This window comes from Protopterus annectens, chromosome 2.part1, assembly GCF_019279795.1.
Source record: "Protopterus annectens isolate FY-2018-M chromosome 2.part1, PAN1.0, whole genome shotgun sequence".
Taxonomy (NCBI): Eukaryota; Metazoa; Chordata; order Ceratodontiformes; family Protopteridae; genus Protopterus; species Protopterus annectens.
Window position 1 is genome coordinate 502,439,572 of NC_056729.1, and position 15,867 is coordinate 502,455,438.

The 15,867-nt window shown below is 40.8% G+C and overlaps 1 protein-coding gene across 1 annotated transcript in view; it reads left to right on the forward strand.

The window, feature by feature from the left end:
- LETM1 (leucine zipper and EF-hand containing transmembrane protein 1) overlaps positions 1 to 15,867 on the forward strand; it is a 1,101,007-nt gene that overhangs the window by 748,642 nt on the left and 336,498 nt on the right. Inside the window, exon 12 of the mRNA XM_044062295.1 lies at positions 12,722 to 12,901. Within this exon, the coding sequence (XP_043918230.1) occupies positions 12,722 to 12,901 (180 nt within the window). The remainder of the gene's footprint in view (positions 1 to 12,721; positions 12,902 to 15,867) is intronic.

Sequence of the window (15,867 nt, forward strand, 5' to 3'; positions counted from 1 at the left end):
TTTTCATTGTAATAAAAAATAAGGATAAAGGAATCCTTGTATATGTAATGTCCTTCAGTATATGACTCAATTTCAGATGTAAATAATATGGTTAAAAGTTCTGTAAGAAGGAATATCTCAGGCCAGGTCTAGGTGACAAAACATAATCTAGTGTAAGAGCTTCAGTTTTAGTAGGATTTACTTTGCATCCTGCTAATGATCCAGCTAAAAAAACTCTGGGTAAATCCTATTTGGGAAAGGAAGGATACAAAAGCTGATAATCTGCATATATATATATATATATATATTAAATTTATGACCCTGCATTAAGCATCAATAAATACCCAAAGACCTCAATCGTACAGTCAAGGGTTCAATATAAAGGGCAAGTGCAAGTGAGGGGAAGGAGACACCACTGAGTAGTTCCTCTAGAAAGGGCTGTCAGGAAAGGTAATCAGATGCCTCCTCTCTAAATGCTGCAGAATGGTAGTGTAATGTTCTCAGTGACTCTCTAAAGCATGTCTCTCTTTTTGAAAAAAGAACATCTGCGTGACCGTGTCAAAAGCTTTCTGGGCATCAAATTCACTATTATGAAAGTTTTTTTTTTTAGAGTTATAAGCGCCTTCAATCAATAAGGAAGTTTTAATCAGATTATCAGAAGTATAGTGTGATTGAACAAAACCTTTCTTAATTTGCGTGGATTGTATGAGGAAATAATGATGAACAAGCAAGGATTATCATAAATAGTTTATAATCATGACTTAAAACTGAAATTAGTCTGTAAGATTTGTCCTTACCAGGTTTGAGAGAATTACTGAGATCACTGCATGCTTTCAAGAAGGTGGAGTCTGACCAGACTGGAGTGTGTGGTTAGCTAAATTTGTGAAATTCAATAAAATGTTTTCTTTACCTATTGTATAATTTTTCTGAGGGCAGTCCTTTTTATTTATTTATTTATTCTTACTGAGTGTTTTGCCATTAGTTTGCTTTGAGCTTGTGAATTTCTTCTGTAGTTAATGGCCTAAGGATATTTTTTAATGTTAGGAGATGGGAGAGAGAGTGAAGACAATTAGTTATCCAAACATCGAAAACTTAAATGGAAAAAGCACAAAAAACAGTAAAATAAACAGTAGTGAAATAAAACCAACTGAGACCTCAACACAAACTTAGTGTATCTGATATTGTTAATCCTCGTTCATTCCTTACGTATGGGTATCAGATCCGAGCCGGCCATCTTCCAAGCTCGCATCAGCTACAAACTCTCGAGCTAAACTCTTATCCAGAATTCCCCTCTCCCTGTTACCTCAGATTTCGTTTGCTGCGTCGCCATTCGGTTGTGTCAAGCTGCTTCTCTTGAGCTAAGTATAGATATTTGGTGTCAGACTAGTCCAATATAACCTTTTCTGTCAGAAAAGTTTCTAATTTGTTGTCTCTCTCCTTATCGCATTTAGCAACTATATTTCCTTGAGTTTCCTTCTCTTTACTCTGTACTTTTTACCGCAAGGTATTTTCTCCCTTACCATCATTGGTAAACCCTTTTTTTCTTCATTACCTTCAGGTATTCTTTCGTACCATTGCTGGTACCCTTTCTTCTTTCTCCTTTTCTGTCATGGCAGATAAAAAAGGTAGTCTAGGATTTAAAAGGTGCTCAGATTGTGGACCCAAATTACCTACATCAGATGCACACTCTCTGTGTGTTTATTGCCTGGGTGTGTCTCACTTATCTGTTGACCCGCTCTGTGCTGTTTGTAAAAATTTTTCCAATAGAACTTTGATTGAGAGGAAAAATAAGTTGTTGCTGAAGGGACTTCTTAAATCTCCCTTTTCAGAGGCTATTTCTGGGTCGGAGGCTTCAACCTCTCCTAGAGCCCATAAGAAAATATCGGATGATCCTACAAAGGCCAAGTCTCTGCCTTCGTCCCCAGCTGGGGACTCCCGCCAACCAAGACCTAAGAAGGCTAAGATTTCTGCTTCAGAGCTCACTCTGTCGGCCCCAGCACTTTTGGTGCCTAGACCTTCGGCACCATCAGTGATTTCGGCTCCATCTACTGTAGCCTTTACGGTATCGGTACAGAGGGGCTCTTCGTTTCAGACTACTACTACATCGGAACCGACTGTTCAGTCAGCGCAGACCTTGACCACGTTGGCTCCGACATCTTACTCGGAGCCAACGCCTCAGTTATTGACACCAGTTTTGTTGGTTACGGCTTTGGTACTGGCAACCACTTCGGCACCGATCGTTTTGTCAGTGCAGATCGTGACCTCGGCACCAATGATTTCCTCGGTGCAGATACCCGTAGTCCTGTCTCTCTCGGCACCGTTGTTCTCCATGCAGACTGGTGAGGTGGGCACCGAGCTTGTCTCTTCTGTGGACAGACCTGTTTCTCCCTCAGCTGTATCTGTGAGGTCCACTAGAAGCCTTTCTAAACATGACGTGTTGCGTCTTATGGATCAAGTGCTTCTGGCCAGAGGTATCCCGCCCCCCAGGAACTATCCTTTTTTGGGAGGTGATCACCCATCTCCAAAGACCCCTTCTTATTCTCCTCTTTCATTGCCTTTGAAGTCCCTTGATGTAGCACAGTCTTCCCCCTCTATGGTTCCCTTTATGAACCTCACTAAGGAACCGCAGTTGCCTTCATGGCAGGAGAGTTTTCCTACGACCCAGGATGATAGTTGTGACACGTGTAATTTGTTGTTTCACAGCCATCCGGGGACTCCGGGTCGGCAGGCTGAGCCACTTAAGGGAGGGAGTGCCCCCTGTCCTGGACACTCACCCCTCTTCAGGTGGCCAGCCTTCCAACTGATGGAGAAGGCTCTGGCTTTTGCTGGTGATACTGTGCTATCTCTTCACCCTCCTCTGGGCGGCTGTGTTCACAAGTCGCACTTAGCGGACACCGGGCGCAAGGGCCTCAGGATGTATTCCCACAGGAAACCCCCTTTTCATAGTCTTCCCCAGCTTCTTCCTCTGAGGAAGTTCACTGGAAAAGTTTGTGCAAGAGGAAGCACATGGCTCCACAGAGGAGTCCCTCACTTAAAGCATAGACTTTGATGATGGGGAAGGATCCCTGTGGTCACCCTCTGAGGTATCCTTTGGTGATATCCTCGAAATCCTTAAACAAAGAGTTGACTGGCAGCCCTCTAATCCAACCTCTGAGGAGTTTGTGTTCCTGCAGGCTTTTCACGCCCGGCCCCCTACCTCCTGGGTTACTCCACCTGCCGATGAACTAGTACGGCTCATCGTGCAGCATGCGTGGAAGGCTACTGACACCGTCGAGGCTATTCCCTGGAAGTAAGATAAGATTTTGTTCCCTCCTGCTACAGATCCCCATTGGTCTAAAGATCTTCCTGTGGATGCTGTGGTGGTGGCGTCCACAACCAAAAAGGATCTGGCGGAAGAAGAAAGCCAGACTGTCCATCTGCCCAACAAAGAGTCCTGGGCAATGGGCAGGATAGAGAAGCGCACCTTTGCATCAGCGACCTTTGCTATCAGGTCCCTGAATTATATGGCACAATTTACCAGGCTTCAAAGGGATCTAATTTCCGAGCTCTCTGAAACCTTGCCTGGTGCCGTGTCTGATAAGGTCCATGACAAAGTGGCCTCTCAGCTGGCCACCATTGCGTCTATATCTAACTCCTCCATGCAACTGATATCTCACACATCAGAAGGAGCAGCTAGAGCGGGTGGTTCAGCTGTAGTCTTGAGATGACAAGCCTGGATGCGCTTGTGCAATTTCGTGGAACCCTTTAAGGCTTCCTTTCTTAACGCTCCCATTGAAGCCTCTTCGTTGTTTGGACCCAAAGTTAAAAGCACACTGGCCAGATGTGAACAGGACGGTAAGACCCTTTCTGCCGTAGGTGTCCATTATTCTTCCCCTCAACGTGCTTTCTCCCATAACCAAAAGAGTGGGAAGATATGGTTCAAGAAGTTTCAGGGTCCTCTCTGTGACACACAGGCCGAGTCCTCCCCTAGAGGCAGAGGGGGGAACCTCACAGGGAAGATGCCCCTTTCGGGGCAGAGAGGGTCCGCGTAACCAGGGTTCCAGGGACTCTTTTCCTGGCCAGTCCTACCAGCGCTCCTGAAGAGCGGCCCAACTCCTTTCCTCTGGAGGTGGTTGGGGGTCGTTTCTCCTTGTACCCTTCTGCCTGGCTAACCATCACCACCGATTCTAGAGTACAAAGGATTATAACCAGAGGTTATCATATCCCCTTCGATCTTTGTCCTGTCCTTTCAAAAAACCTACCCGAAGTTCCACCCAGTCAAAAGGAAGAAGCAGCACTAGAGATAGAAAAGCTGCTAAGAAAGAGTCATCCAAATAGTCCCTCCAGATAGAGATAGGATCCGGATTCTACTCAAGACTATTTTTGGTTCCAAAGAAAACCGGGGACTGGAGACCAATTTTGGATCTCATTGTATTGAACAAGGTTGTAAGAGTACAAAAATTCCGGGTGGTCACAATACAGTATATCCTCCCGCTTTTTGGAAAATGCCGATTGGATGTGCTCGATAGATCTTCAAGATGCATACTACCACATAAAAGTGGACAGGCCATCAAGAAGATTTCTGCGCTTCTGTGCAGAAGCCAGTCACTACCAGTTCAGAGTACTGCCCTTCGGACTCTTTACAGCCCCCAGAATGTTCACAAAGTGCATGGCAGTTGTCACAGCTCACTTGCGACTACAAGGATTCCAAGTGTTTCCATACCTAGACGACTGGCTCATCTTGGCCCCCACCAGACATCTATTGGAAGAAGCCTTAGCATACTCTCTCCTCACTGCACAAAGGCTAGGCATAACCATAAACTGGCAAAAATCCAATCTCACCCCATCTCAGTCCACAGAATTCATAGGGGTCATCTTGGACACAAAGAATTGCAGAGCATCCATTCCAGAGCACAGAATTCTAAGGATAAAGCAACAACTGATCCCAATCCTTTCAAGGGAGAAATCCACAGCTCACTCTGTCCTATAGCTGTTGGGTACCATGGCAGCCTCCATCACCATTGTCCCCCTGGCCAGGTTTCATATGAGGCTTCTACATTGGCTACTGCTCACCCAATGGTATCCTTTTCAGCATCCTCTTTCAGCCAAGATTCGAGTAACCCACAGGTGCAAACAGGATTTAAATTGGTGGATGACCCACAACCCGTCACAGTGGTCTTGCCCCTTCTCCCCCCAGCAGCCCAAGGTTACAGTGACCACAGACGCCTCCCTGATGGGGTGGGGGGCTATGTCAGGGACAGACAGTCCAAGGCACTTGGTCCGAATTGGAGGCCCAACTGCATATAAATGTTCAAGTGTTCTAGAGCTGAGGGCGCTGCTTCTGGTGTTGCAAGCATTCCATCCCCTGCTGCCATCTGGAACAATTGCGATACAATCAGACAACATGGCGGTGGTCTGGTACATCAACAAACAGGGTGGATCCAAATCTTACCCCCTTTGTCGAGAGGCCATGATGATATGGCAGTGGGCGATGGCTACCAACCGTTTTCTTCTAGCAACGCACATTCCCGGGAGTTCCAACGTTATAGCAGACAGATTCAGCAGGTGCATTCTACAACCTCATGAGTGGTCCCTGAATCCTTTGTTAGCGGCGGAGATCTTCCACCGCTGGGGTCGTCATTGCTTCAACCTCTTTGCATCCCCATCTACAAATGCATCAACTACTTTGCCCTGATTCCCCCTCTGGGACAGTCACCCAGGGACAATGTAGTCCACGATTGGCCATCAGGTCGTCTTTATGCATTCCCACCTGTCCCCCTCATTCCCCAGTTTCTGAAGAAAGCCCGTCGGTTGATGAGCAAGGTGATCCTCATAGCACCATATTGGCCTCGTCAGATTTGGTTCCCCTTACCTTGGCCTCGCCTGCTAGATCAACCATGGATTCTCCATCCAACCCCAGGGTTGATCTCACATACGCAGAACCTGATTCATCCCAACTTGGACAGCCTGAAGCTTACAGCTTGGCTCCTTTAATTCCCTTGATTGCCAGGCAGAATGATCTTTCTTTACCAGTATGGGACATTCTTATTGTATCTCGTAAGTCTTCCACTAGAGTTACTTATCTAAGCAAGTGGAAAAGGTTTACCTGTTGGCTGAAAGAAAAACAAGTAGATCCCTTTTCAGCACCGGTGTCGATAATACTAGAGTATCTGGCCGACCTATTTCAATCAGGTCTATCGGCCTCTACCATTAGAGTTCATTTGGCTGCAGTATGTAATTTCCATGAGGGTGTCCAATACTCCTCTCTTATGTCTCACAAATTATGCAAGACCTTCATAAAAGGTGTGAATCATCTGAAGCCCCCTTTAGAGAACCTATTCAACCATGGGACCTGTCATTAGTTCTACAAGCTCTGACAATGCCCACCCTTCGAACAAGCTTCTTCTTGCGACCTCAAATGTTGTTCATGGAAAACCTTGTTTCTGGTCGCCATTACTTCTGCCAGACGTATCTCAGAGCTTCAAGCCTTATGCATCAAGAGTGCATACTTGATTTTTCATAGAGATAGTGTCTTTGAGAACTAATCCTTCATTTCTGCCAAAAGTGATCTCCGAAATGTCCATTAATCAAACCATTGAATTGCCAGTTTTCTTTCCCAATAATTCAAACAAAGGAGAGTATTGCCTACATACCCTAGATATTCACAGGAAAATTCGGTTCTACTTGAACAGGACTAAGGCCTTTCGTAAATCAGACCAGTTATTTTTGGCCTATTCTGGACCTAGAGTAGGATGTGCTGTTGCTAAGGTCACATTGGCTAGATGGTTGAAAGACTGTGTGACCTTCATTTATACACAGCGTAATATCCCATTGCCTACTACCATAAAGGCTCATTCGACAAGGTCGGTGGCAACTTCTGCTGCCTTCCATGCCAGAGCTTCTTTACATGACATCTGTGTAGCTGCAACTTGGGCTACACCTTATACCTTCATCAATCATTACAAATTGGATTTGGCCTCCAGGGGAAGAGCATCTTTTGGCTCTCTGGTGCTCAGGAATGTCCTTCCATGAGAGCCTCCCAGGAATAGAGGTAGCTGGGGACTCTGTCCCATAAGTAAGGAATGAACAAGGATTAACAATATCAGATAAAGACGTTATGTCTTACCATAATGTTCCATCTGTATTGTTGATCCTCGTTCAGTCATTACGACCCTCCCTCCTTCCCCCTCCTATGGCTTCTAGTGGATCTCCCCATCCGGTTCTTTTAGGTCATTTGACCAGAGGTAGCCTCTACCTTCTTTTGACTTGCAAATGCAATCTGAGGTAACAGGGAGAGGGGAATTCTGGGTAAGAGTTTAACTCGAGAGTTTGTAGCTGACGCGAGTTTGGAAGATGGCCGGCTCTGTTCCGAGGTTGGAACCGATACCCATACGTAATGACTGAACGAGGATCAACAATACAGATGGAACATTATGGTAAGACGTAACTTCTTTTCTTGTTCTTTTAATCTGTTTTAGAACTTCTTCAGAAAATGAAAACGCTCCCCATCACACTATTTAAATATGAATACAATGTCAATCACGATACCAATTAACCAAACAAACCAGTCTAATCAAAAATGTAAAAATCAAAATTGATATAAAGTAAAAAAAAAAAATATATATATATATATATATGTGTGTGTGTGTGTGTATGTGTATATATATAAACACATATTTACAATCAAACACTTAGTAATAAATACATTCACATGAATTAATTTTTTGAACTTGTAAAATACATTTAATATTAATGGCCTTATTAAGGCCTGGTGTATGATCTGTCCCAGGTGTAATTTGCCAGGCTGATTCACGATGCTCTGATAGAGTTTTGAAATCTCCCGACAAAAAACTATCACTTAATTTGTCCAAAATTGAAAAAGAAAACTTCTTAATTTCTGGACATAACAATGCATGCCTAGCCAAAGCATTATTAGAATCTTTTTTCTTTATAGCCAATATTTGTTCATAAATCCTTCTGTTTAATGTTCTTATAGTTCTTCCATATAAAAACTATTACACGAGTCACAATTTGCTGTGTAGACGTCACATTTACTGTGACCAGTATATCTGTCTGGCACACACCCAACACTTTTAAATGCTTAAACTCGACAGAAGAAGACTTAGTGATAAATCTGCACTGTTTGCAGTGTCCACAATAGAAAGTACCTAATACGGTAGAATTTCCTCCTTTATTTCTATGAATAGTATCCTTTCCAAAATGGTCTTAATACTGCACAATTTTTTTAAAGTAAAAAAAAATGGCCTGTCACCCAAAACTTCAACCAGTTCCACATTTCCAGACAAAATTTTCTAATTCTTCATAATAATATTTTTAACCAACCACATCTCATTAGAGATAGGCAAAGGGAAAGGTAAAAAGTGACCTACTACATTCACTGAATCTACAGTGATTGAGCTACACCTACCAATACCATTTTGTCGATTTGTACTTAAAAGGGGCCATGCTATAGTTCCTCTAAGTTTCACAACCTTATTTTCTGTGTTGATTAACCATGTTTTGTCATAACCTCTATCCATAAAAAAGGATTTGAGTTCTACCATCTCCTTCAAAAAAGTGTCTTGGTTAGCAGTCAAATGGCTTAACTGAATAAGTTGCCCTTTGGCTACCCCTATTTTGGTGTGTGTAGGATGTAAGCTATCACTATGCAAATACTGATTATTCTCAAATTATGATTTTTAGTCAACTCATTTAAGGTCGTTTTTTCACCTTCTCTTGAATTGTACACCTTAACCTTGGATCTTAGTCTGTTTCTGAAAACAGTTTCACAAGCATTGTTAAAAACTTGCAAGGTGGTTTTGATTGAAGGATTAAAGGTGCTGTGCCTTTTAGGGGCAGTATTGTGTGGAATGGAATTTGGAAATTCATGCAGTACATATTGCAAATTAAGATTCTTTAAATATAATTTAAAATCAATAATCAGTTGAGTACTGTTCACAGATACTGCTGGAATGAATGAAAAACCATTTTCAGCAATGAAACCATATTGTCAGACAATACCTGGTTACTCAGATTAAGTATGTCCATCTCAAACGTTAACTCTTTTTTCTGATTCTTGCCCTTGCCTTTCCTCTTGGTTTGAACATTTTTGGACCACTTTAGGGTACCTTTGTTTCCCGATTGGCCCACTAAAAAAGGCCTGTTTGAGAAGATGAAGGCAAATTATTTAAGTTCCATAACTTGTATTTAGCATGTTCCCATCCACACTTTCCATGGTGTTGCCAAGACCATTGCTTTGACCAACACTAGAAACTAGTAGTGTTTGTTCAGGTCTTGATGTGCCACCATCACGAAAGTTTGTGGAATTTGATTTTAATGGGTAAGCTGTTTTTGTTACATAGGCCCCAGTATCATAGCAAAATTTACCTTGTTTTCTATTTATAAATAGTGGCTCTGTGCCAATCAACTTTAGCACTAATACAGGAATATAAAGTGACCAATGAACCAAAGTTATCTGAGGGCTTAATCATATTATCTAGGGAGTGTATTTGTGACCATAAGGCAACTAAATATTTTTGATATTGTTTAATTACAACCTTCATCATTGCAAAACCTATGTTGTTAAACAACATGACCAGTTTGTTAAACAGCAAGTCTCCAAACTTAACACAGTTTAGAAATTTGGAGACTCTTAAGCCCTGCTGTACACATTCTTTCCTTAAACATTCCTTAAGATATAAAATGAAGTAACCTGATAATTTGTGACCTAGTCTATTATATCCACCGAGTTTATGCTATATAACTAGTATTTATAACCTGCTGCTTTGCTATTTGTGTTTATATAAAATCTGTTATTCCTATTTTTATCTTGTAAATGTAACATGTATTCTCATTATGTAACATGTATTCTCATCATGTATTGCCATTATGTTGGAGCTTTTCTCCCTGGGCCTCTACTGAAAAGGGATATGTATCCAGCTGGACTAGCCCGGTCAACAAATGTAAAATAAATAATAAATAAAAATCTCTAATTGCAATGAAACATATTTAATTGAGCATTGTTTTAATTTGAAAATGTTTGTTTTACACGTTATATCCGTTAATAGAAGCGGCACTTACAACAGAATCACCACTGTTCACACTATCCACAATGAAAGGATTGCCAGAATCTTTAAAGATGCTATCCAAAACTCTTAATATCAACATTTCCACATCCTTGTTCCACTGCTCCAATTGTCCCAATAGGTGTGAGTCCACTAGAACTTGAAGACAAAGCCATGTATACTGGAAATCCGGCATTCATCTCACCACACACGAGACCTGAATCTCCTGAAGGATGATTGAGTGTTAAGCCCTCTCGAATTGCTTCACCAACTACTTTCACTAGGTGATCTGTCAAATGGAAAAATACATCAGGAGTAGGATATATGCATAAATTAAGGAGAGTGTTTTGAGAAGAGTCTTCGTTAGACATGTTATGTCACTGTGAACACTAACAACCAAACAACCGAAAACTTAAATGGAAAAAACACAAAAAACAATAAAGTAAATAGTAATGAAATAAAACCAACTGAGACCTTGACACAAACTTAGCGCTTTCGTTCTTTTAATCCTTTTTAATTTAATTATTTTGTTCCTTCAATTTATTGGATAAAACTAGTAAAGGAACTAAGATATTGGGAGCAAAAAGTAGCAGAATGGGAAGACACCAAGATTTTATTTGCACCTCAAGTTAGAGATTCTTTATCAAGGATTGATGTCAGAGTATAAGCAAAGAGAAAGAAATGGAGGTGTCCTAAACAAAAGAACAGCACTGGTAGAGGTTTTAATAGAATCTAGAACAGAAGTTGCCATTAAAAAAAGAAATAATTAGTAGGGCATATAAAATATTGCATGGTAACTGTAAGAGTCAGAGGAGGTTAAAAAGGATTGAGAAGAGATTGGACAAGCAATTCACAAAGAAACAATGGGGGGTATGTGTGTGTCTCTCAAATGTGCAACAAAGTCTAGAAGATTTAGGATTTTTGCTTGGAAATGTTTACATTTTTGTACCCAAAGTAGACTCCAGGGAATTTTCCTCAGGTAGACAGCAAATGTTGGAGGTATGACAGGGAAGAAAGTAGTCATTTGGAACATATTTTCTGTGAGTGTAATGAGTTGGCAGAGTTTAAAGATTCCCTGCAGACTACTCTGTCGGAGATACTTGGTGAGCAAATTAGTGCAGCTTTTTTTCTGAGCTATGATACAGAATCAGAATTGCCTAGACATAGTAGGGGTTTGCCGAGTCTAATTATGTCTGCCAAGAAAGCAGTTGTTAGAAAAGGGAAATCAAAGTCTAAACTAACTGTACCAGAAGTAGTGAATATAGTAACAGAGATAAAACACCTAGAATTGGGATCTTTAAAAAAGGGTAGGAACAAATTACATAGGAAAATTGGGAATTGTGTGAACATTACAGAAGAATGAGGTTTAAAAGAAGGCAGGACTTGAATGAGTTGTGTAATGTTTGACAGTGATTAGGTAGATTATATGTGACGTATAATGTTTGCAACTAGGATAATATGAATATGGTTTGTGATGTAAAATGTTTGCAGCTGGGATTATGTCAGTATGGCTTTGTTTTCATTTGTATGATTGCTTATGTCATAAGTGATAATTTAATAAGGATATTTCTTGTTTACAAAAATGTGTCTGATTGGAGGGGTGCATCTCCTACATGCTAAGTGAAGCTGTTTTGTTTATCAAAATGAACTTCCACAATGGTAAATCTATTCCAGGTAAGGTTAAAGCTGACTCATCTAGGGTCTTATCCTCTTTGATGACATGTAAGACGTGTGTTTTAGAAGCATTCTAGCAGCAGCAACCTGGTCCCCTGTCCAGACCATCACAAATCACTGCAAACTGGATTCCTTTTCAAGGTCTAGACCAGGCTTTGCTAGAACCGTTCTCCTTTCACTTTCTATGTAGGGTTATCTTTGGGGAATCTACCGAAAATACCACTGAGGCAGTGGGAACGACCACCATAGTACAGTTGCATAAGTTCTACTTACCTGTAACAGTAGATGTTTGATTTTCTCACTGCTTCAGTGACAGCACCCACCTGCAGTCCTCCTGATTGTACTTAATTGAGGTGGGTTTCATCCTCTCTGATTTGGTGGTTGTTGGATTTGTTTTTTTTTAATATGGTATTGTGATTGGCTTCAGATTTACTCTTACTAGATGATTCTGGCTTTAGGTACTTTCCTGTTTCTTTGTGGAAGCAAAAAAGCCTAAACACTCATTTCCTCTGACAACTGTAAGGTTCCCTCTCAGGAAGTTTTCAGCCTATCAGCTGTCGCAGGAAGAGAGAGGGAGGTGAGTCTGAACCTTTGAAAACTGTCCAGTACTGGATTACCTTAATGCCACTGAGGCAGTGAGGAATTTGAATATCTACAGGTAAGCAGCACTTGGGCAACTGCCATTTCGTACGGTATGGGAAGAAAATATATTATTTTGATATGTGTGTTTTATGGCAGTCTTATAGTACCCTGAAAACGGCAGCCATCCAGTTTAAAAAAATACCGTACTGTGACCATGAATTATTCTTGTGTACTTTTTAACTGAGTAGATACTTCTGTGAAGTTTCACCTTCATTTATTTTTAAATAACTCTTGCATATTTAGTGCTTACTGCCATTGTCAGAAGAGAGAGCTTAGTAATGCAGTTTATTGTAAATAGATCCTATTAGACAGAACTGCACTGTTATATAAACTTAAGTGACAGCAGTACTGTTTTGAAATAAGTTATTTTCTTGATCTTAAAGGCCAAAGAAGCTCAAGTGAAGGTAGCAGCTGTAGAGTGTGACAAAGTGGATAACAAAGTAAAGTTGGAGGCAACACTGCAGGAAGAAGAAGCCATTAGGAAAGAGAACCAGGAACGGGAGATGGAAAGACTTGCTGAAGCTGCTGAGAAGGCAAAAGAAACTCTGCAGGTGGCAGCCCAGGTAAGATGAGTGACAGAATGAAGAAAACTGGTGGCTTTGTTAATTTTATTGGCTGCATTTCATGTGCAACAGAATGTGTGTTTTATGTAATTTTCATTGCTTTTTATAGTATAAAATGAATAGCTTTAATTTGAATTCTAAGTTTAAGTGATCATTTAAATATTGTGTAAAGTGGCATTCCTTTCCTTTTAATTACTTTGTCTGTGAAGTTACTTTATCATTGCAAATACAGGCATACGATGTGTGTCTGTATTATGGAATTGCTACATATTTGACAAATTAAGTGCCCTGTCTGGGCCCTGAATGCAGGTCCTTTGGAAGAACATTATGGTTTCACTACCAGTAGTGCTAATGAAGCAGCTCCAAAGCTGTCCATCCATTTTTTTACTTCACTTTTTTTCTGAATGCAGCACTAAATGACAGCAGCACTGCTGTGCATTAATAATAAGGACATGTTTGTGTAGCTGTTGAGCAGTGCACTATGGAAGACTTAGTTGCTAATGAGGAGCTCATCTCTTTAATTGTTGCTTCATTGAGCAGTCCTAGTATAATAGGAAAGTATTCTGATGGTCCTCTGTTCAAGTTCCATATAAAACATTCTAAGTAATTCTCTTTTTGCATATGTATAGTTAATGTACAGTCTAAATATTGCATCATACTATCTGGGAAACCTTTAACATTGAATATGACACAACATAGCACAAGGGGGTGGGTGGTTGGCATAATGGTTAAGGTGTTTACCTTAGACACAATGTGTATGGTTTAATTCTCACATAGGACAATTGGCTAGGCTTAAAATGATCCGAAAGAGCAGTTAGCCTAGTACTAATCTGTGAACCTGTGAACATAGTGCAGTACATTGAATATGACATGTACTGATCCTTACAAATTAGTATGGATTTTCTGGCAGTATTGTATATTCATATTAGCAGTCCACAACATGTATACCTGAGTTTGATTTTCAAAGTATCTTTTTGTGATATTATGAAACCACATGAAAGTCCATTACCCATGTGCTTTATGTAGTCATCAAAGACTGAATAAAACACATATTACTTCAGGCAGAAGTTAAAAGTTTCTTGTAATTCTGTATTTCTGGAATTGCCTAGGGACCTCGTCTTTTCCAAGATAAGGCTAATATTATAGAATACTTTCAAACACCTGCTGTCATCCTAAACATATGACACCTTGCATGTGTGTCTTAAACTCTTCTTACTAATCTTTTGTAGTACATTGTTTTTTATTTGTAAGATCTGTTGCAGTTCCAGCCTTCTCAGTGAATTTAGTCTGAACATTAAAAAATGTGATGCCAATACAAGTAGTGACGTACCCAGTACAACAAGAAATGAGGAAGTAGAGTAGTGTAACTGTAAATGCATATGATCCTTAATTAAATGCATGTCTGAATGCTAGAAAAATAGGATTCAGCTTTATAGATGCCCCTCACTGCAACCACATGAGATGTTTGTCATATTGGTCAGTACTGCAGTAGGCTTAATCTATGAATTATATCTTGCATAGGATATAGCAGCTGGCTGCTTCCATGTGCCAAGCCCTTCAGAGCTTTTCTGCCGTTGAAGAGAGTGCTTCTCTGTAGACTTTTGAGGCTCGACTTTCGGCTTGTGCTCTTCTGTTACTGAGTATATAAGTTCACTTTGAAGAAAAACCTTCCACATTTAATATTGTATTGTTTAAACTATATTTACTGTTAAGGAAGGTGTTTTTAAGCTAGGAAATGTGTTTTTGATGACTGTCTTGCAACTTTAGTGCATTTTTAAGCAGGAGCAAATGTTTTCTCTTGCCAGTTTAAAATTTATTAAAGCTATTTCCTCATCCTCTGTGGCTGTTGGGGTCACCTCAGTGGGCAAGGGAGAGCCACTCTTTTCAACCTTGTGAGAAGGAGAACAGAGGTTGCCCATGCTTGACCAGAATGTTGTGCCCACCTTGGGGGAAGTTTTTACTTCTATTAGTAAACCTATTTGCCCCAACCTTCCTGTCCAAAAGAAACCGAGACCTAAATGCTTATCTTCTCCTGCACCAATTCTACTGGACAAGAGTAGTTTAGCAGGTCTGGCTCAGGGTCTTGTTAAGCTATTGACCCTTCTTATAAGACAATTTCTGGTAAATGGAAAAGGGGATTCCACTTTTCCTGAAGAGATTCAAATTTTTGAATCTGAAGGAGTGTGAGTGGACAGATATTTTTTTTTTCTAGTCAGATTTCTGATTTAGTCTCTGAAGACAACATGATATCTAATTCTCCCTTTGAGGGAGCCTCTTTCTGAGAGACTGTTTTGAGAATGTGTCAGTGTTTTCAGTGGGAGAACACTGAGGTTTCTCAGTTTCTCAGAAATTATTGTGAGTTGCTACAACTAGAATTCCCAGAACCCCCCCCCCCCCATGCTTTTAGCATTGGAGAATGTGTTTGATGCAGCTTGTAGTTTCCCTGACAGACAGCCTGCTGCACCTAAGAAACCAGATAAGCAGACAGAATGTACTTAGTTCCTCAGTCTTTCAAGTATTTATACACTCATCCCAGTCCTGACTCAGCAGCTGCACCTTTAGTTAATCCAGTGGCTGCTAAACATTTTGATCCAAAGTTTTTGTTTTCATTTGGTTTTCAGCCTAAGGAACTCTGATCCAGCATGGATCCGACTCAGCCATATACTCCAGCATCGGTTCCAAAGTCCAAGCTCCTCTTCTTCCCATAGTGCCCCTTTCTCCCGCCTTCCCCTCAGGTCTCGTTTGGTGCTCGATATGAACTGCACAGATTTCCACTGCTCTAAGGCCCATAGTTCGTAAGTGTTGCTTTTTGAGTTTCTTTTCTTCTCCTTTTCTCTAGTTTTCTATTCTTCTAACCCCTACCTTCCCCTTGTGCTTCTTGGCATTGCCTCCCCGCCCCCCCCCCAAAAAAAATCTTTCTTTTCTATTCTAGCATGTGTGTACGAGTGTTTTTAGGCCTTCCTATG